This window comes from Carassius auratus, chromosome 32, assembly GCF_003368295.1.
Source record: "Carassius auratus strain Wakin chromosome 32, ASM336829v1, whole genome shotgun sequence".
In the NCBI taxonomy this organism is placed as follows: domain Eukaryota; kingdom Metazoa; phylum Chordata; class Actinopteri; order Cypriniformes; family Cyprinidae; genus Carassius; species Carassius auratus.
The window spans coordinates 29,378,264-29,400,365 of NC_039274.1; the positions used below are offsets into that span (position 1 = coordinate 29,378,264).

Consider the following 22,102-nt stretch of genomic DNA (forward strand, 5'->3'; position numbering starts at 1 on the left):
CCTAATTAAACAGAACAGCAAGGCAGAATAGTACTAATACACTGAAACTATTTTGTGAATGTTTTCACATTAAATACAGCCCATATTATCAATTCTCAATAGCATCAAGTCTAAACTCAAGCCTGACTCTGAGCTCTGAAGAATCCTAATAGGTCTCTAGGTTAAAATGAACACAATGTCTAGACTCTAGAGTAAAGGATTTAAGTAATATCCAACACATAACAGTTCACCTCAAAACACTTGGTTGTAGCCTGTTATAGAGAGAGAGTGTATCCCCACTATAATTCAAAGTGATGTGACAGCAGGTAATGTAGCAAGACTCTATCACAAAATAAAATGTTAAAAGGTCATTTGCTGGATTAGTGAGCTTTGCCTCTGAAATAAAGGTATGGGACCACTTAAAAACACATCTGTACAGGAACAGTGATGCGTGGAGGGGGATTGCTGGTTTGGCACAAATGCTGCTCTACTGACATTGCTGGGACTCTGGGAGATGGTGCCTATTGGGAAATCAATCCTCTTTAATCAACATTTAAAGTTTTTTGCCACCACTTTACTGAAAAAAAATCATGGTTAAATAACTGATGGGATCCTAAGAACTGCAGGAGACTGAACCACTGGGGATGGAGTGGTCTGAAGAGAAAAGGTAAATTGATGTAAAAAATTCCAAAAACTCAAATTCTAAATTTTTTCCCCAAGAGTTCCAACTGTGGGAGCTTTTAGAGAGCTGTTATTTGGGAATCTGATTCTCTGTATGCGGTCAATTTAGGGCTACAGTCTCATGGAAATACAACACTTCCACTGCAGCTCCAGTGGGATGTAAACCCAAATGACAAAAGGATATTGTCCCAATAGAACACCATTGAGTCTAAGTGCCTTTGGGGAGATATAGAATTCCACAAATTCAGTACAGAATGACTTTTCCGAGCATCCATTGGCTTTTTGCCGTGGAAAAGCAGGGAAATCTACATTTGTTATGCATTTCACACATGCTAACAAATGTTTACATGTTTCCAAAGTAAATCAAATAAAAATCTTAAGTACTCAGAAGCTCTTACTCACATCAGCAGTCAATAGACTACCATTCAAACGTTTGGGGACTATAAGGTTTTTTTTTTTTTTTTTTAAAGAAGTCTCATACTCACCAAAGCTGTATTCCATGTTATTATATTTCAAAAATGCACCTTAATATTATATATAATAATTTTCAGGATTCTTTTAATAAAAAGTTCAAAAGAACATTAATTTTGAAACATTAAAAATCTTGAGACATTATATATGTCTTTACTGTGACTTTTTATCAGTTTAATGCACTCTTATTAAACACAAATATTAATTTCTTTCCCTAAAAAAAAAAAAAAAAATGACACCAAACTTTTGAAGGGTACAAGAGGAGGCTTTATTCTTCCTGCAACAGGGCTCATGTAAATGAGTTTGATTTTACTACGGCCGCTAACACTCAACAGTCCCACCATTGTATTGCCTCCTCTTATTTCAAAAAACCTGCTGCACAAGCAGTGGCTGTTGTCACGGCAGCAGCATGCAGACTTGGCCTGAGCTCAGGCTGTTGGATGAGCAGTGAAGTGAAAAAGGGGGTCTGGAGTGGGGGGTACTTCTCAAAAAGAGTCAACGGGGACCTTAACATCAGGGTAGACGCCATATTCAATTTGATGTGAATGAAACATCAACAGTTTGTTCAACAGTTAAGTAATGCTTCAAAGCATCAAAAATACACCTTTCCAAAAACATTACATCAGTAGACAAAAAAACACTGATGTAAAAAAACTTAATCCTACTTAAGTTACCTCAGAGACTTGTTGTGAAAGAAAATATTAAACTAACCAATGGAACAACTGGCACAAGAACCTTTTAAACCCAGAGCAAACTTGATATTAATATTTTATTTAGCTATAGTAGACACAGTTTCTCATGGCTCTGCCAAAGTTCTGCTAGACCACCAGACCACCAGAAAATAATTACACAGTCTAAGTAAGCAACTCAGCCCTACGTAATCAGTTTGTATTATCAGCTTTTTATCATTTATTCTTTTAATCTGACAACTGAATTGTACTCAAGTCCTCCTCAGCCCACACATTAAAAAGTGTTTGAAAGTCATGCAAGTATTTGCATAAAGGACAGGCATTCACTGCATTTACTAATACATTATAAAAATGAAACATTGTATCTGGAAATATTATTTAACGGATCCGAGTTAACATGAACTAACAATCAACAGTTGTATTTTTATTTACTAACGTTAACAGATTAGAAAATACTGTAACAATTGTTACATTAAAGTAAGTTAATCCATAAACCAACAATAACCAATGAGGCCTTGTTGTAAAGTACTATCCCTACTTTTATACAGATTTTGCTCCTTTATGAAACTTGACTGTATAAATCACCCAAAATCTGCGTGAACATTCTTCAGTAGGTTGAGCAAATGAAGTCAGAACTTCAATTTATAGGTGAACAAAACTAAAAACACAATTTCAAAAATAATTCAGGAGGTCAAAAAGATGAATGGAAGATGAAGAACAGACGGTCACTCTGATAAGCAACATTGACCCTCGAACCCTTCTGAAAAGCTGCTGAAGCGAGACAGATGTATAGAAAGTAAAGGACATCTCTGCACATGTACTATTATTCCTCACACGTCTGATCGTCCAGGCTGGAACAGAGGTCTGCTGAGACTTCCTGCCATTCACTATCTGAGGCATCAATGCAGGCTACAGAGATGAATCACCTTGACTCTTTATGACTCAGCCAAACCCTTTTGATGTACACGGAGTTCAATAAAGCATCCCTCACACTCAGCTGACCTTTGAGGACCTTTCAGAGAACATTTGTCCTGAGTCACAACCTTCTAATACAGTAATATATTCTACAAAACAGGTGTATGTGCTCCTCATGTCGTGTTAAAATTATCTTGCACATTCCAGTAAAAAGCTGTATTTATTCAGTGCAACTCTATCCGAGAGAAATATATAACAAACTAAATAAATAACAGATTAACAGTTGGAAAAATGATCACCACATCCTAAAAATGAATCAATCAGGTAAAGCTAATCACCTTCTCAATGGAACACAAAGCCATTTCACTTTCAACTGTGATCAGTTGTGGTCAAAAACTGTGCCCATCTTCATTCATTTGATTCATTCAAATGGCTGATTCATTCAGGAGTTAAGTAAATGGTTCTTTATCAAAGGTTCATTGAATCATTAGGCTTGTTCGACTTGAAGCGGCTCATCACCATTAGACCGAACGGAGTGTGACCTCAAAGAACTGCAAGAGCTTTAGAGAGGAGACGACTCAGTGTGCTTTTGAATCACTCTCGCGGTACTTTGATGTCATACACCCATCGCTCTGTGCAGCCCAACTTCAAATCCAACGTGACTATGGCCAATGGTTCAACGCGCAAAATGGATCAAAACGTGGATTAAGAAATGAAAAGCCACTGTGGGTTGCTCGGGGATGAACAGTTCTGATTTATCGTTATATTTTGGTTGGCAAAATTGAGCAAAACAGACAACATTGTGTCTAAAATAACACAATATTATTACTATGGGCAATTTTCTAGACTCTATCACGCAGTAAGTTGTTTCCCTGCCTCATATTAGTCATCAATCGACTGTATGAAATAGCAGATGATCCACATATAATTTTTACGCTATACTTTTCTCCATAATTAATGAATCGAATAAACGCGTTAAATTACCAGCCCTAATTTAAAGGATTTGCCACTGATGATTCAAACGTGAGTTTTGAGTAGTGTGGAGTAGCGCTTGTAGGGTCTCTTCTCCGATCACAAATGCAGACATGGTTAAATGTTTACGTGGCGTGATGCATAAACACATTTAATTACACCAAATACATAAAATAATGCTCTTTTTTAGCGACGTCAATGTGACGAGAGGGGCGGGGCCGAGAGCTCCTCCGTGGTACTCGAGACCAGTGAATGGCGCAGGTGTCGCATATTCTCATTAACTCCACCGGCCTCGCTCTGTTCCCATGGTTCTCAGCCCCGTCCCTCTCGTCATAGTCATGTGACCCCTTTAAAGGGCTGGAAGGCAATTACCATACTTCAAAAGGCAGAAATAGGAAACAAATTATGCAGCCTTTTCTATTTTAGCATTTTTTAACTAAAATAACAATCAGCTCCCTTTTCTAGCTGTTAACACAAAGACGATGTTAAACGGGATCAAAACAGGAACCGTAATGTCATTTAGCCCACAAATAAGTGCATTATTTTACAGTCTTTCCATTTCAGCTCTCTAAGGCCTTTGAGCTGTTCAGTATTTGACTGAGCCCAGAAAGAAGCACAATGAGTCCCTTCACATAGCCCACAATAAAACTGTCAGCAATAACACATTTCTAAAATAATTTTCTTTGACCTTTAAAACACCCTCTTACTATAGGAGCTTTGATGAGACGCCGTTTTCTGGTCAGACACCAGTGGAGCATTGAACTAAAAAATAAACAGCTTTATGGGAAAGTGGTGCTATTTAGATGCAAAGCAGAGAGCAAGACACTAATGCATTCTGGATTGCATGGGCTAAGTTGGTGGTGCTTTGAGATAACTGGGTGATTGCCATGATATTCTCATAGGCAGATTTTTCAGATGCAGTGACTGCTAGATATATTAGCATCTGCGTGCGATGAGTTGGATAAAAAAAACGTATAAATATTACAGAGGAACAATTCATCACAAAGCAATTTTAATAATAAAACTGGGTTACCAAAAGCTCCATCAAATACAACAATCCACAACAGCCCTCTTCCATCATTGAAGGATTGTGTACTTTAAATTTACTCTGGTGAATGAATTTAAGGGCTCTCCAAATCTAACACTGAAAATAAGCCACAAGTAAGCATTGTTTTCACTGCAGTCCTGCAGCAAGTCATTGCATGGCACAGGCTCTTTAAAATTCAGACACAAATCCGTAAGAGAAAAAATCTTATCTAGTAGCTTCAGACTGCCTCTCATTTGCTCCTACTGTCCCAATTAGTTTGTTGATACAGAATTGTGCAGCATAAAATGCAATCACATTGGTTGTTTACTGGATGCTTTTGGGTTGATTTCTCAATTTAATTAAACAAGCCAGAGCATGCAAATGATTTACTGCAATACTGTAAACAAACTAATAATCTGTCAGGCAAAAAACATTCTTACAGTATATCTCAGACGGAACAGGTCATACAAATAAGGATGTTGAATGACTAGATTGACTACATTGGCTATGATGGTGGCGGTCTGGTTGTGGTCTCCACATTAGTGGAGCTGAATGGATAAAGTGACTTTGTGTGATCACACCATACATCTCTGTCATTTCACGGGCATATGGGCACACGCATACACATGTACAGACAGGGCACAACATCTACTAAACCAGGAGGGAATCTACTGGTTTCAGGAGAAATCATATTTCAAAGAAGAGTTGGTTCATTAATACAAAAGTATTTCTCACAATTGTACGGAATTACAATGGGAAGCGAAACATTACTTAGGGAGCTGCTGGAATGTTTATGATATCTAACTGGCTGTGCCAAGCCACACATTCACATATGTCATACAGTAGACAGGCATACACTAGACATACAGACGATGTTCTATACAGCAGCACTGACCACAGCACTCCCAACACTCTCATGCTTGTTCACACCAATTTTATGGTATTGCACTGCATCCAAGTTCTGCCTGCCACTGTCATTGAAAATTATTAGTGTCCTTACAGCTATTTGTTTTAGGCAGCTCCCTAAGTAGTACTTCTCTCCCTGCCACAGTCCACTTAATTTAATTTCGGCTGCTCACTATCTACCCATAAGTCTCCTCACCTGCTGAATATAGTAGAGATGGATGTTGACGAATAGACAGATTCACTGATTACTGGATGTACAAAAAGAGAAATAGCTAGACAGACAAGCATTTAGTTTTTTTCAAAAGAATATTGAACATATATAATGCATTTTATATTACCTGGGCATTATATCACAAAAAATAGGATATGATATATGGATAGATACATCGACAGATATATTTGGATGGATATGGATATTGAAAATAAATAAATAAATGGTGCCAGCATGGTTGTAGGCCTGCCATCGCTTCTGTCCTTTGTTGTTTTTACTATAATTGTCGACCGATATAGGCTTTTTGACAGCCGATGCAAATATCTTGGAAAGAAGGGGGGGCAATAGCCGATATATATATGATCTATATTATATATTATTTATTTTATTAAAAACAAATGTGTAAAATAAACATACTTTAACTTTAGATGGCAAAGTATTTTTCCCAAATAAATAAATATGAAATATAAATATAATTTATAAAAGGAAGTAAAAACTGTAACTTTACAGGGCACTCAGTATTCTGGGAAGTTTGCCATTCAAAGATTTGTTTAAATGATATAAATGTGTATTTGTTTACTGCTGACGTCATATAATATTAATTACATTATATTATAATATTATTTGTATACATTCATTCCTTTGTTTAACTATTTTATGTGATTATTAGACAGACTTCTAGCCATATTAGACAGAACTGTTAACGATAACGGTAAACAAGAGAGAGAATGTCTCAAAGTCTCAAAGACTTCAGCCAAGCAGAAAAACTTATCAGCCAATGCCGATATTTGAAAAATACCAAATATTGGCCGATAAATCGGCTTTGGCAATATATCGGTCGACCACTACTTTTCTGTACATGTTTGTGCTATCAGTGTGTATGTGCTCTCCTGTTCCTCCAGCTCTACTGTTCCTTGGCTTTTGGATTAATGGTATTTTGTGTATTGTAATGTGACCTAATTTTTGTTATGGGTTATTCATAGTTGTTTTTGTCTCTCTCTCATTTTCTTACTTCTTTATAGTATCTATATTATTTGTTAATGTATAGCACTTCGGTAGACACTAGTTATTTAAAATAAATATATTGACCTTGACTACTGATGAATAAATACATGACAATCAGATGGATCACTGGATAAACTACTAGACAGTTAACTAGACAAACCAATGTACTAGCAAACTGATAGATGGAAACCAGTTTTCCAATGTCATTGCCTTACTCTACACTGAAGAGCAAATCGGCAGTAAACATTCAATCAACCCTCTGACTAAATTCAGTCATCTGTTTTTTCCTGACACTTGAAGGTCCGAGCAGACAGCGGACTCTGATCACTGCGAGAGGCGGGAGTGAGTGAAGGCTCGTTGGGGAGGGCTTTGCAGTTGCAGTCGCATCCTCACGGTCTCACAAGGACAAAAAACAGAAATTCCCACTATCGCTTACTTTATAAAGTAGCTGGCGCCTTCCTCGGTGAAGCCCTCTTCCCATCCCCGTGGTAGATCTAAAAGGAGAAAATATTTGTACAAAGCTCCATTAAGTTTTTAATGAAACAGAAAGAAGCCCACCATCAATTATGCAGAGGACGTGTTTCCACTGGTCACTTTAAACACTTACCGCAGTTTCCGACTAAGGATTGCAAAGTTTAGACTAGCCAGCATAGTTTACTACCGTACCTGATCGTATCATGTGTCCTGAGTTGACAGGTTCACCAGTGCGGGGATGGAGCCAAGTAGTGCCGCGAGTTTTGTCGCTGGAACACAGAGACACCTGTTACGAGACCCATCGGAAAAGGTGCGGATTCACCAGAACCACAATACAATGCAACGACTGCGATCCAACCCTTCATAGGCTGCTTACTTGATGAAAAAGACCCTGCCATCCCCACACACCCCGTAGGACCAGTGCTCAGGTAGTGTGTCCCGCCCGAGCGGAGCCGCCATGATCCCGGTTGAAAGCGAGCGCTTCGCCGCAGAGTTTCCCGGTAATCGGACAGTCCGATAATCACCGCTAGGGCTGCACTGCTGTTAAAGGGACAGGCTAAACTTGGGAAAAGTCTTTGTCCCAGTTATAAGCCGACAGAAAAGAAAGAGGCCGTCGACTGCGGGGGACATATGTTGTATCGCGGTCATGACAACTGTCTTCAAAGAGCTGAGCTTTTTGGCAGGTAACAAGTAACGTTAGGCGAAGAGTAGCATATGATTTAAATGACAGTAGTACGAGATATGTGATGATTTTAGTCAGGTTAAACCTGTCTATAAGCGTTCCTCCTATTTGTTTCCCAGCCAAAAATATCCGACTGAGAAAACATATCTTGCAGATTAAACATTTTTTCATGAGTCCTAGATATGCTGAGAAGTCATCTTGGCTCCTCGCTGACACAAATAGTGTAAAGTTGCTTTGTTTACACTTTCGTGTCGCACTGTGTTCGCGCCACTTTTCGTGACCTGCACTCGCATGGGCAGATCTAATAATATCACGTAGGCTACTTGTCGTCCTTAATGTTCCCAGACAGGAAAATTATTAATTTTTTATAATTTTTATATATTTTAAAAAAAAACAGGTATGTCATTAATAGTAAGGCAAATTTATGTTCAGTGGTAACTGGATATATAAGCAAGAGACACTTAAAAAAGTGTCTACATTGTCTAGGTTCATATTACAGAGCACTCAAAAAATATTCATTTCAAAATAAATATAATAACTCTTTTTAATATATAATTTTTTTTAAAAAAAATTGTTCACCAGACACATACTTTTATATATTTCATAACCACAGGAACACATGGTCAAACTTCTCACTGAGCCAGGGCAGAGTCACAACCAAAGAAACAATCCAACTGTAACAACAGCTGATTATCCCTCCATTGGGCCATGCTATTTATAGCCACCCACAGTCTGTAGTCTGGCTGACAGTTGACTTATACTGTAAAATGCTTCCTCTTTTGTATATATGTGTAGAAATATGTGTATAAACGAGGTAAATTGCATTTTTATTTTATTCAGCCCATCTCCTGTTTTTGTCTTGTTCAGATGTTTTATGTAGCGTAATTTTACAGATAATTCTGACCATTCTGTTTTTTGCTTCAGATTTCGAAATACAGTCTAATTTATTCATTAAGCATATACAACATCTTTGTTTGGATCATGATTAAAATACAGTGGAATGGAAAGAGCACAGGCAAAGCCTTAGTTTGTTTATATGAAGAGATATCTTTTGTGGTATTTATTTATTTGATTTGGGGTTTGTTTTAAAATGTATTATTATAATTTCACAAAGAAATGTTCAGCATTTTGTCCAAGCACTAATACAGAAATATTGTGAATTGTATCGCATTGTGAGTCGAGTGAATCATTACATCTCTACTTTTTTCAAAATATATAAATAAATTAATTTCTTATGGTAAAATAAATGTCATTTTTCATAGTTTATTCACTATGAATAAATGAATTAACATCATAAGATTTACATCCTGTCAGAATACTGTGTTGCATTTTAAAATACAATAAGCATCACTACATGTTCAGAAGTGTGGGATTCAATTTTTCATAGAAATATATAGATAAACATGATTTTGTCATTAGACAAAACTGTCATTCCAGTTCCTTGAGCATTTGTATAAAAATTAATTTTAACTTTATATTCACAAAATATATGAAGCAGCACAAATGATTTCAGTGACAATGATTGAATACCAAATCAGCATATTAGAATGATTTTTGAAGGATCATGTGACACTGAAGACTGGAGTATGATGCTTGAAAATTCAGCTTTGTCATCACAGGAATAAATTACTTCTAAAAATACATTCAGAAAACACTTATTTTAAATTGCAGCAATATTTCACAATATTACTCTTTTACTGTATTTTTAAATAAATAAATGCAGCCATAATTGGCATAAGAGGTTTCTTTAAAAACAAAAAAAAATTAAATAATCTTAATAAAGGCTGTAATCTCTGAAGGAATGTTGTTGCAGGAATTTTGATCCAGGAACATTTCCGACTTGATAAAATCATGTTTGCCATATCATATGAACTGGCTTGGATTAATGGATAAATGCATGGGATAAATTTGTGATCTGTTTCCCTTGAACAAAACACAGGATTTTTATATCCCTGATTTATACTGTTTCATACTGTTTCTGCCAAGAATGCCCATTTGATTCCAGTTGTGTATATCAAACACTTGAAAACTGTATAACAATTTTACCACAGAGTCCCTTTGCAGTTGGGGAACTTTTGTTGGCATGCCTTTTGTTGGTTTGATGCAACATTGCCCCCCAAGGATGACTTAAACTCCCACAGAAGAGACATTGAAGAAACACAAAAAGATGCTTGTGGCTGCAGTAATATAATGTTTGCAACAAAGGCTGCTGCTGTGGGTTTATTTCAGTTTGTTTTTCTGACAAATCATTTCAGTTATTTTACTGATCTTAATAATAAAGCATTGAGTACATGCATTTTTCCCACTATTAAAATACATGAATAATAGATTATTTTGATAGAAGCCATTGGCATTTATATTCTAAGACCCCGTAAAACTTTTGTTCATGTTAAAATAAATCAGCAGAGGACACTTTGAAATTGTGTCAGCAGTTCTACACAGCCTTGACTTTGACTGACACCTCTTAGGGTTGCTCAAGTTGGTTTGGGAGTAGCTGTAACTGACAGAACTGTAACCCTACATAGGCACACCAGTGCACTGGGACCTCATGTTAAAACGCCATATGCCTCCAACAGAGCAGAGCACATGTCCGGCTATAAGCTTGTATGAATTAGGGACTTTCTGTAATGCCTTCAGTCTACTCTGTCTATCCCTCGCAGTCGCACAGCTTCAGAGATGGGCTGCAGACAGGCCTGCGCAGCTCTGCAGTATTGTACTGCTGATGGTTTCCTAACCACTGCCAGCAGCTCACAATGCTGCAAGGTGACTCAGTGTGTCTTGTCTCTCTCACTTGAGAGGTTCATACAGAAGCAACTGCAGTTAAATCGCTGCATGCAGAATAACTTGTTCTGCAGTACAGGCGACTCTCAAGACTGTTGTCAGTGCATAAAAAAACTGTAGGCTACACCAGATGGCTAATTATTATTTATAATATAGATTATTTTTCTACAGCATCGATTAATGCAGACAATGTATCATTTGACATTTAACACATTTTGATTAATTACCATTAGCATACATTTCAAATGGTGGGTGAGCACTGACCTCTAGTGGACGAGAACGTTGTCACTCAATCAGACAGCATATCTAGATATTTCACCTTATAAAAACTTTCTCTGAATGAGGTACCAGTCTTAATCTAGTTGAAACATTTCTCTAGAAGAATTGTCATTGCTAATTACACACCAAGTGGGTTAGCTAAAAATGTCTATAACAAATGTTGCATTAATTTCTTACTAATCAGTGTCAGTAAAACATGTAACTAAATCCCTAGCCATTCTTTGAACTTGTTTGTGAGACAATGGCTAATAAATCAACATGCCCTTTTCTTGCTCTATTGTGGCAATGGTTCCACTTGACTTTTTTCCATTTTGAGCAGTAATTTAAACTCATTAATCCTCAATATTCTTACATGGTCAATAACACAAAGCATGATGTTCTACATAATGCTGACGACACTTTTAAGGTCTGTAAAATTATCATTTAATCAAAACAAAAGTTACATAGGTTTACAAATCCTCACAAAAGTATCAACCATAAATGAACTGTTTGAAAGTGAATATTCAGTAATGATGGAATTTGACTGTGACATTAACATGATCAGATTTCGGTAACACTTTAGAATAAGGTTCCATTAGTTAATGTTAGTTAACTACTTTCGTTAACATGAACTAAGCAAGAACAATCCTTCTACAGCATTTATAAGTCTTAGTTCATGTTAATTTCAACATTTACTAATGCATTATTTAAATCTAAAGTTGTGCTTGTTAACATTAGTTAATGCACTGTGAATTACCTTAATGAACTAACAATGAATAACTGTATTTTCATTAACTAACATTAACGAAGATGAATAAATACAGTAATAAATGTATTATTCATTGTTTGTTCATGTTAATTAATACATTAACTAACATTAACTAATGGAACCTTATTCTAAAGTGTTACCCAGATTTCTAATACATGTATATGTAACCACTGTATTCTATTCCAAAAACTGTAACACAGTTCTGTGCCAAACAGTAGTAAAGAAAATCAGTCTGACAGCAATCACACAAACAACTGAATTGATCCAAATATTTTTATTTGTCCAAAAACTGCAAATTTATGCCACCAGTGCAGAAGCTGTGGAAGATTCGCTGTGGATGAAAACAAACAAATGATTCAGATAAAAAAAAATTCAGGAAAGACAAAGCAAGGTTTTTGTGTGAAGGGGACTGGCAGTGCTGGCACAATAAAGCCAAACTGCTAATTTACCTCCAAGGTTTATCTGGCACATAAGAAATATCTCAGTTCTTACAAGGGAAGAATGGGACAATGAAATGTGCACCACATATTAGAAGGAATTTCTTGTAATGTCAAAAAAACAAAAACAAGTAAACACTCACTACTTCCAGTTGGGGGCAAGTACTCTCTTGGTCTTGTAGTAGCGGGCGAGCCTGTGGATTCTGCTCTCAACCAGAATCAGGCGGAACTTAGCATCCTTGTCCTGCAAGACCACGAGTGACAATGAGACAAAATAGTTGAAAATTTCCCTTAATTCTTTAAAAATGATAGACTGCACTGCAAATATGCAAGTACATAGTCATTCATATTAGAATGTTTCACTACCTTCCTGTTCCTTTCCAAGTGCTTCCTCACAGCGACAGCCTTCTTGATGAGGTGGTAGAGATCCTCAGGCAGGTCAGGGGCCAGACCTTTGGCCTTCAGGATCCTGAGGATCTTGTTGCCAGTGACAAAACGCACCTGAGCAACACCATGGGAGTCCCTCAGGATCACACCTAATGAGAAAAGGGCAGGTGATGTTAGTTCCATAATGAAATTGGGCAGACAGACACAATACAGACATCTTATTTACAAATAAAAGACACTTAGAAATGTCAGGAGGCATAAGCAATGAGCTTACAGAGAAAAAAAAACACCAGTGAACATAAAAGCATTCTCTTCTACTGGAAAACAACTTACAAATGTCAAACACGCCTCTGCTGTAATCATTTCACTAATTCTATTAAATTGGTTTCAGTCATAATAATTGATGTTTTCCTCTAAAGCTCTTATTTGATTTCAAACTTTGTATAACCATTGTAAGATCAAATGTGCTGTAAGAAATCTAGTAAAATTTCTCTTATGGACATGACTGCCTTCACGAAGTTAAAAATCCTTTAATATCAGTCACAACTCACCGATCTGTGAGGGGGTCAGACCCTTCTTGGCCAGTTTGAAGATTTGCTCTTTAACATCATCAGATGTCAGCTTGAGCCACTACAAAACAAAATTATTGAATATTTTAACAGCCTTGAAAATGTAGAGAGACATTATTATTATTCCAGATGAATCGGAATCAGTGGACTTACTGTGGGGACACTTCGTCTATAAGGCAGTGCTGACTGGGACAAACCCTTGCTGAAAAATGAAGCATTTAACAGTTCAATATGTGCTCCAGAATGAAACATTAAATTACGGCTTCTAAACAATTCCCCTTCTCCTTCAGTAAGCTAAACTGTAAACATGATAACTGACAGCAGGTAATACAAAGCATAGGTAACGTTAAGTGAATAGAATGGTATCTTAAACCAAGCTGAGCTTTAAATCTAAGTTCGTCTATTAAGATAAATGCATAAAAAACATTTAGGAGGTGGTCTAACCGGCCCTAACTAACCGTTAAACACATCTGCCACACAAAACCATGGATTATGTGAAACTAAGCGACACGATAACAGAACAATCAGACCGTACAGACAATCGGTCCGTTTAACTGAGAGAGTGAGTAAAGATCCTCAATGTGTCCGTCCTGCAGCGTCACATGTGCCGCGATCACTCTTCAGAGCAGGACGACGCGGCACTAAACGGACCTCTTAAACTCTTTTCTAGCTCCAATGGAGTACACTTTCCTGACGCAGCCAATGTTATAGAGAGTTAACCGTGTTTTGGGTCGGTAGTGTGGCCGATAGATTGTGATTTTAGCGAAAAATAAGCATTTACCCAGGAGCGTGCATACGACCCATGATGGCGCCTTTGAGAGCGAGGAAAGAGAAAGACCGAGCCTAGGCCGAGAGGAAGTGAATCTGGAGCCGGAAGTGATGTCAAATACCACGTCCTGTCTGTATATTTGATGATCATTTGTGTATTTTTTTTTCTTTGCTTTTTTTCAGACTTTAGTTTAGTATGTTAAATTTGGTATTTTTATACACTTTTATTTATGTTATTTTATTTTTCCCCATTGTGTTTTCTGTCATCTGAACTGGAAAAAGGCATATTTTTTTCCAATAAATCCAGATAAGTCTCTAATTACATTTGGCATACCAACAGATTAAAATGGTATCATTTTTAAATTCAGAAATTACATTTTTACAGTCTCTTCTCTCTCTAATATCCATTATGTGATGGGTTGATGTTTTTGTTGTGTTTTTTTATTACTGTCATCCTGTGACAATTAATACAACTAAATACACGACTCCTTTCATATCAACCGGCTGGTGGCGCTATATAAAAGCAGTATACTGCTGTAAGCATACTATAGAAGTAGAATAAACGAATAGAAAAGTAGCATCTGAAAGGGTTATACAAGGGGCGGAGCTTAGCGGCCTTGAGAAATAAAAACTTTCCTTCAGCGTGCTTCTTATTGTCAACATATGGGTTTTAATTATTATTAAAACATCCATTATTATTATTATTATTATTATCCAAACACATAATAAGCATTTACGGTGTTATATCAGATGTTACCCGTAACATTTTTCAGCGATGGTCAGGAGGAACCAATGACAGGCGTTTGTGATGAATATATATTTATAATGAAGTGAAAATATATTGCATAGATATTACTCGGAAAATGTTCTGTTCGCATAAAATGTACCAACAATCATAAGTAAGGATTTTTAATCTTCAAGTGTACAAATGGTTTAAAAGAAAAGGTCGTGAGATCTTAATGCGACTGAGCGGAGGATTCGCTTTCTGAGCTCCAAAGCGCCCCCTTCAGGAAGCTATCTATTTTACCTGTGTCATAAACTATAACACTAAACCCCAAAATACAAAAATCAAGCGCTGTATTTGATCTACGTGGAGGAGCTCTCTGTCTCCTCCTGCTGCTTTTCTCTGTTCGCTCGCTAGCTGTTCTGTAAGTCGTCATCTTCAGTCCGAGATAGCGGACAGTCAGGAAGCTCCGGTAATGAAAGGAAGCAGAAAACACCCGAGATAGCGCGAAAGAAACCGATCTGACACCGTAAGTTCCATTTCTTAATTGCGAAATTGCCTTAACCCAAATAGAGCATTAACAATTCAACTTTTTCGCTATATATAACGTCTGGCATAGACTTCACTGTCAGGCGAAAGCTAATAAATTAGCCTTCATGTATCGAGTTCAGCCACCCTTTCAAACCACATTTCTGTAATGCAGTATGAAAAAACTATGCATATTTTGAGTGTCACTTTAGTATAGCTATGAGTGACTGTTAATGTTGTTTATCCTTAGTAACGAGTTTATTGGAGAGCTGATCTGCCAATCATTGGCTGTGTTTCATCCCCTATTGAGCTGCTTATCTAGATCAGTTCGATTTCTATCCTAACAGCGATGTCTAAAACATTTCTATTCAAATCTTCATGTTCGCATATGACCCCTCAGTGGCAGGGGCCACTTGTCCTTTTAGGGAACACATTTTCTACATTTTTTTTAACCTACTTTCAGTAGTTCAGTCAAAAACTCCCACTGAAATGACTGAAGCTGTTTACACTGTGAAATGAATATCTTACATTTGCATGCACATCTGCACCCAGTTGTTTCTAATGAGAACATTTGCCAAAGAGCAGAATTCAGTCAGCGAGTGAGCGCACTGAACAAAACTCAGGTGTTTCAGCAATGACTCATCTGAACGCCTCTGATTGGCCATTGCATTCATAAGCTCAACACAATCTTGTGTGATTGGTTTTAATTTTTCAGCACTGTAAAAACGCGTCTTTATCTGCGCCAGTTGCTGAACATTTGAGTTTTGCAGTTGGTTATGTTTTACTTTTTTCCATTACTGCCACCGTAAGGACAACTGCGCAATGCAACCCAAATTGTTTGGTGTGATATGATTCCAAACTTAGGGGGGCCAGAGGGGCAGTGGCGTAGCGGACAGGAGCGCCCCCAAAAAATTGACTCGAATAAATAATTAAAGCGTTTTTATAACGTGAACGTATAGGACTTTTTTTTTTTGGTAGTAATTGCAGCCTATTATGGCGATTATGACCATATCTGATGTCCTTGTTATCCAATCACGATTAAGAATTTCCGCAACTGTTTAGAGAGTAAAGCTTATTAGCGCAAAATGAGTAAAAGAAAATATGTCAGCTGAGCTCAAAAACGGACTGAGATCTTTTTCTAAACTAAAACTAATAAAAACCTGCATGAGAAGCACAATGAGCCAGGACAGACTTTCTGTCCTTGCGATACTCAGCATTGAAAGCCAGCACGCGTGTCTGATTGAAAATAACAGACATTGTCAAGGACTTTGCGCAAAAAAATGCTAGGAGAAAGGGGCGCTTTGGAGGATTTTAAAGGTAATATATATTACCTTTATTGAATGTTAAACGTCATGAATCTTTGTTGTATACTGCAGATAGAAAAAATATTTTGACGTCATGTGCTCCCTTGCATTTTAACAAGTTAATGTAATTGCTGTTTTATTTTTGGTGTTTCTGAGTTGGTGCGATGAGGGGCCCCGCCTCCACTCTTGTGGGTGGGCCAACGCAGTTTGCGCTACGCCACTGCAGAGGGGTGACCAAGCTTGTTAACACGGGGGCATTACCCTACACCCCAGCCCCAGCCCATCACTAAAACTGCCCCTGATGATCCCTACAATCATATTTCTAAGATGATGAAGCTGCCATCTCCATCTCATGTTTCATCGTGTGCTGATTTTTCTAGATGTACTATTTAAAGGGGCTCCTCACCAGCTGCCTTATGTTGGCGAGTGTGATGTCCTGGGTCAAGGCAGTCCCAATAAGCATAGATAAAACTAAGGTGAAACTCCCAGAAGAAACAATCAAAGAGCCTCCCCAGAGTGTGGTAAGTATTTGATCAGCTAATTACATAACAAGCAAGTAGTCTTATCGAGTGTGAGGAAGCATAAATATGCATGGCTATTTCTGTGTGGCAATAAGATCACAATTTGGAAATCATTTACTTTGAAAGAAAAAATAAACACTTTATATTCCATTCATATATTCATATAGTATTATATTGGTAGGACACTGGACTACATTATGACCGATATCTCAGGGAAGTTATCGATTTCCTTGAAAAAGATCAACATTTTAGAGAAAAGCTGCACAATACCGACATGGAAGATATAAAGGTAAGAAACAGCATGGTTTTATTTGTGTTGTGTATCAGAGCTAATCTGTTCATTCCGGCTGGTTTCAGCAAGGGAAGTTGGCTAAAGAGCTTGACTTTGTCAGCCACCATGTGAGAACCAAACTGGATGAGCTTAAAAGACAAGAGGTCAGCCGTCTGAGAACCCTGATCAAAGCCAAGCAAGATATTGAAGGAGGGAATGGTAAGAATGACTGAAAGAAATAATTATTACATTTGAATAAGTGCTTGAGGTCATTTCTCCTACATAGGGGTAACTGCAGGGATACTCCACCCCAGAATGAAAATTTTGTCCTTAATCCATTACCCACATGTCGTTCCAAACCCGTAAAAGCTTAGTTCATCTTCGGAACACAATTTAAGATATTTTGGATGGAAAACCGGGAGGCTTGTGACTGTCCCATTGACTGCCAAGTAAATAACAGTGTCAAGGTCCAGGAAAGTATGAAAAGCATCGTCAGAATAGTCCATGAAGAATACAAAAATAATTACTTTATTCAACAATGTCTCCTCTGTATCCAAAGTGCCATTTTGGAGAATATCTGCTGAACACAAGCAGCATATGCTCTTCGGTGTCAGCCACGCTGCACGGATGCACTGTTTTTATTCAAATCAAAGTGTAAATACACATAGAAAACATATCCTTGTGTCGCGACTGACACAGAATAGTGTACGCATTTTGCGTTCAGCCGATATTATCCAAAATGTCGCTACGGTGATGCGGAGAGACAGAGGAGACAAATTGTTAAATAATATCTTTTTTTTTTTTTTTTTAAGTATTCTCGATGCTTCATAAAATTCAGATTGAACCATGGATGGCAAATGGACTATTCTGACAACATCTTTCAACCTTTTCTGGACTTTGACAGTGTCATTCATTTAGCAGTCAATGGGACAGTCTCAAGCCTCCAGGTTTTCATCCAAAATATCTTAAATTGTGTTCCAAGAATGAACTAAGCTTTTACGTGTTTGGAACCACATGGGGGTAAGTGATTAATGACAACATTTTCATTTTGGGGTGGAGTAACCCTTTAATGTATGAACAGACCATAACCACCAAATGGGTCTTCAGAACATTCTCTGAACATAGTTCTCTCTCATGTTTATCAGATATTGCAGTAGATCACCAGGCCTTACTCAAACAGTTTGAATATCTGAACCACATGAACCCACTTACATTTGAGGTTGAGGATCTGGACAAACTCATCAAATCGGTATGTCAGTACTTCCATCATACTACATTTGATTCTTTGGCTGTCACCTTGAATGACTGTATGCTGCCTTTATTCAATACTTGATTTTGGTGCTTGTGATCTTTAAGATCAAAAACAAAGCTGCCAAATATATTTTGCATTTAAAATACATTTCTTATTGCATAAAACTGAGGCAAATATATAATATTAAATAATAATAATCCATTTCCATTACTTAGTAAATAAATATTTAATAATTACACAGCAATTAAGAAAAATATAAAAAATATAGTTATATTTTCACATTTTCACAGAAGGTGGGAATTTTCCTCTAAACAAATTTAACAGAATGTGGTGGTAAAAATGTCAAAAAATGATATTTCTCTCACTAAATATAGCACATTAGTCTGTACTGGTTAAAAAACGTTTTTGAACTGCGTCCCACAAATACACTCTCAAGGATTTCTTGAGTCTTCCGTATGCACTTAAAAAGAACATCAAGTAGTACTCTTAGTTTTAAATCCAAGGTTAGCGCTTACAGCAAACATCTCAGGGCCATTTTCCGTCTTTTCACGTTCATAAGATAACTGATGATGAAGGCTTGTCAAGCCGTTATATTTCAGTAATATTTATGATCTCGCGATATAGGCTACAAAAGATCTGGAGAACTATGACAAGGAACGGCATGAAGAATTTAAAAGGTACGAGATGATGAAAGAGCACGAGAGACGGGAACACCTGAAGACACTTGATGAGGAGGGCAGGAGGAAAGAAGAGGAGCACTATGAAGAGATGAAGAAGAAACATGCTGACCACCCTAAAGTCAATCACCCCGTGAGTCAGCACGTATGAACTTCTGTTGACATTTGTGATTTCCCTGAGGATATGCTCATGTTTCTCAGATATTCTGGTCTGTAGGGAAGCAAGGATCAGCTCAAAGAAGTGTGGGAAGAAGCCGATGGCCTTGACCCTGAAGATTTTGACCCCAAAACATTCTTCAATCTGCATGGTAAAATATTTTTGATAGCTTAGCTGATTCCTGGATATGAGAATGCTAAAAGGATGTTTAATACTGTTGTTTTTATATTTTATTTTTGCAGACACAAACGGAGACGGCTTCTTTGATGAACAAGAGCTGGAAGCCCTGTTCACAAAAGAAGTACGCAGCGTAATTTTGATAATTGCATAATTCACCACAGAATAAAAATAAACCATATTTAAAATAGTGATAAAATTGTGTTTTCATTTAGTAGCAATGAAATGGCTTCTAATGTGATAATTGTTTCAGCTGGAGAAGATCTATGATCCCACAAATGAAGAGGACGACATGGTTGAAATGGAGGAGGAGAGGCTGCGAATGAGAGAACACGTCATGAACGAGGTTAAATGATGATCATAATAATGGACCAATTCTCTTTGTATGACCTGGCAACTTCAGGAAGATCTTTGGGGGGGATATATTTTTCTAAATCTTCTGGCCTTCACAGGTTGACTCTAATAAAGACAGACTGGTGTCCTTAGAGGAGTTCCTGGTTGCCACAAATAAAAAAGAGTTTCTTGAGCCAGACAGCTGGGAGGTGAGTATGGCACATGCTTAACAGATATTTAGAGCATTGCTCAGTTCCCACTAATTCATCACTTATTCACCCAAACAATGGTATTTAAAGAATTCAAGTTGTTCTGTAATAATTATCTTGGGCTACTTGATGACCCCAGAGTCTAGAACAGAACCAGGCATATACTGAAGAAGAGATGAGAGAGTTTGAGGAGCAGTTGGCCAGGCAGGAGAAAGACTTAAATCTGAAAGCAGCTGACCTTCACAAACAGAGAGAGGATCTGGAGCGACAGCAGGAGCAGCTCAATGCTCAGAAAGTAGAACTTCAGCAGGTAACTGAACTGATTTATCTCATACCTACCCATTGAATAAATAACCAAAAAGAGTCATTTAAAACAAGTAAAAAGAAAAAAAACAACTGCTCTGTGCATCTGCCTTGTCAGGCTGCGGAGCATATGGAGCGGTTAAAAACACAGAAGGTTCCACCTCCTCCAGAGATGCAACGTAAGTAAAACTTTCACTTCAGATATTTAACTGGATACATGTGAAGGTTGTATTGCCTAGCTATTCCATCACTGGGTTTAAATGTGAGATCCACAGACATGTTATTCTAGTTCATCAGTATTGTGGAGATGTTTAAAGAAATTTTATATCACTTAATGTATGCAGTGAGTTAACAGAGTTTCCAATATTGTGTTATATACTTTTTAAATAATTATATACATTTTAATTTTCAATTTAAAATGTAAATTTATTTTAATAGTGACATTCCTGGCATTCCAAAAAAAAAAAAAAAAAAAACGATTTGGGCAAATGCACTGTAGTTTAAAACATTTTGATTGAAGTGTAATCTGTTATTCTTGCCAATAATACAAAACACTCTAAATCTCTTTATAACAGTTGAAGGAAATGCTGTTCCTGAGTCACTAGGACATGAGCAGCCTCCTGTGCCCCCTGAGCACCAGCCTCTGCCCCCAGGACACCAAGATATCCCTCCAGAACAACAACAACAACAACATGATGTACCCCAAAATCAACAGGATCTAGGACAGGAACCCCAAAATATACCAAAAGAAAACCAGCCACTGCCTCCAGGACACAACAGTCTACCCCATGATTCTCCACAGATGACCCTCGACCTCAACAATGTGCCATAGACAGTCGTATGGTTTTTCCTGCGTGACAGTGTGGAAAACTGACCTAGCACCATAGACTTCAACAAAAAGTACCTCCTGCACAGTACGAGTCAATGATGACCTGCAGTCATGTGTGCTGTGGTTTTAATTACTAAGGAATTAGGTAGTTTCATAAATATAATACATTTAATGCAGACTTTGCTGTTTGATATAAGTGCTTTTGATTTCTTTTCGTAATTGGAAATATCTTTTACATACGTTGTGGATATTTTATTTTCCAACACAGTGGGTCGGATGTTTGTTTGTACGCTTTTGTTTTGCACATTTTATTTTTCTGAAATTTCAAAGGCCGTGAAGAGCTACTTAAAACCCAATTGCGTGGTATCAGAATACTGTTGAATTGTGCTGGAAGTTTGGAATTGGTTAAGGCTACTCTGGAGTTTAACTGTTGCTTACAGGGGGGACTTTGAGAGTAAAGTCAATAAAGAGATCTATTTGGAAAAAAGTTTTCTTTTATCAATAACAGACATCACATGCAATTACTTCAATTCAGTTCAGTACAAATTGAGGTCAATTAAAGCAAAAATGAAGGTTAAGGTGAGACACTTACAAGGATTTAAAACAGAAATGTGAAGCTCTTACCGGCATTTTTACAAATGCACTTGCATTAATTCTGTTAATTTTGTGTACGATTTGAATTGTAAAGATGTTTAAAGAATCATTTTTAAACTTGTGTTTATGGTAATGTGTAATCATGGCAAAAGAAAAAAAATTATAACTTTACACACATACTTGTTTACATCCTGTTCATATTATTGAAACTGTTCTTGTGCTAATTTTTTGTGCTAATCAAA

The 22,102-nt window shown here is 37.2% G+C and overlaps 3 protein-coding genes and 1 non-coding gene across 7 annotated transcripts in view; 1 reads left to right on the plus strand and 3 right to left on the minus strand.

Annotated features, from left to right (window-relative positions):
• LOC113052029 (pleckstrin homology domain-containing family A member 7-like) overlaps positions 1–8,338 on the minus strand; it is a 79,807-nt gene extending 71,469 nt beyond the window's left edge. For 2 of the 4 annotated variants that reach the window (XM_026216272.1, XM_026216275.1), the window contains exons 1-3: positions 7,707–8,338; positions 7,523–7,599; positions 7,293–7,350 (exon numbers count right to left, since the gene is read on the minus strand). In XM_026216272.1, the coding sequence (XP_026072057.1) occupies positions 7,293–7,350; positions 7,523–7,599; positions 7,707–7,789 (218 nt within the window). In that variant the 5' untranslated portion in view covers positions 7,790–8,338. The remainder of the gene's footprint in view (positions 1–7,292; positions 7,351–7,522; positions 7,600–7,706) is intronic. The other 2 variants (XM_026216276.1, XM_026216274.1) reach the window with 1 other exon arrangement.
• A 3,741-nt stretch (positions 8,339–12,079) lies between these two features.
• LOC113052051 (40S ribosomal protein S13) lies at positions 12,080–14,106 on the minus strand. Its single transcript, XM_026216330.1, has 6 exons — positions 13,995–14,106; positions 13,367–13,415; positions 13,196–13,274; positions 12,624–12,793; positions 12,401–12,501; positions 12,080–12,151 (listed from the first exon to the last, which is right to left on the minus strand). Exons 1-6 carry the CDS (start codon positions 14,015–14,017, stop codon positions 12,118–12,120), a joined length of 456 nt encoding a protein of 151 aa, XP_026072115.1. The 5' UTR covers positions 14,018–14,106; the 3' UTR covers positions 12,080–12,117.
• On the minus strand, positions 12,214–12,342 carry LOC113052567 (small nucleolar RNA SNORA19). Its single transcript, XR_003277071.1, has one exon. It is a non-coding gene; the product is annotated as a small nucleolar RNA SNORA19 (small nucleolar RNA).
• Positions 14,107–15,030: 924 nt separating the features above from the next.
• LOC113052037 (nucleobindin-2-like) lies at positions 15,031–21,753 on the plus strand. The gene is made up of 13 exons (XM_026216304.1): positions 15,031–15,234; positions 16,918–17,058; positions 17,240–17,347; positions 17,416–17,548; positions 18,475–18,578; positions 19,206–19,391; positions 19,476–19,566; positions 19,658–19,716; positions 19,846–19,938; positions 20,045–20,134; positions 20,274–20,444; positions 20,556–20,616; positions 21,013–21,753. Exons 2-13 carry the CDS (start codon positions 16,918–16,920, stop codon positions 21,267–21,269), a joined length of 1,494 nt encoding a protein of 497 aa, XP_026072089.1. The 5' UTR covers positions 15,031–15,234; the 3' UTR covers positions 21,270–21,753.
• The last annotated feature ends 349 nt before the right edge of the window (positions 21,754–22,102 follow it).

Coding starts and splice junctions, on each gene's coding strand:
- LOC113052051 (XM_026216330.1), bottom strand. CDS start 14,017: ATGGGTCGTATGCACGCTCCTGG. Junction 13,416..13,994: donor GGTCGTATGCACGCTCCTGG/GTAAATGCTTAT, acceptor TTCATTTTTCAG/CAAGGGTTTGTCCCAGTCAG. Junction 13,275..13,366: donor ATAGACGAAGTGTCCCCACA/GTAAGTCCACTG, acceptor TTTGTTTTGTAG/TGGCTCAAGCTGACATCTGA.
- LOC113052037 (XM_026216304.1), top strand. CDS start 16,918: ATGTACTATTTAAAGGGGCTCCTCACCAGCTGCCTTATGTTGGCGAGT. Junction 19,392..19,475: donor ACCCTAAAGTCAATCACCCC/GTGAGTCAGCAC, acceptor TCTGGTCTGTAG/GGAAGCAAGGATCAGCTCAA. Junction 19,939..20,044: donor GAGAACACGTCATGAACGAG/GTTAAATGATGA, acceptor TGGCCTTCACAG/GTTGACTCTAATAAAGACAG.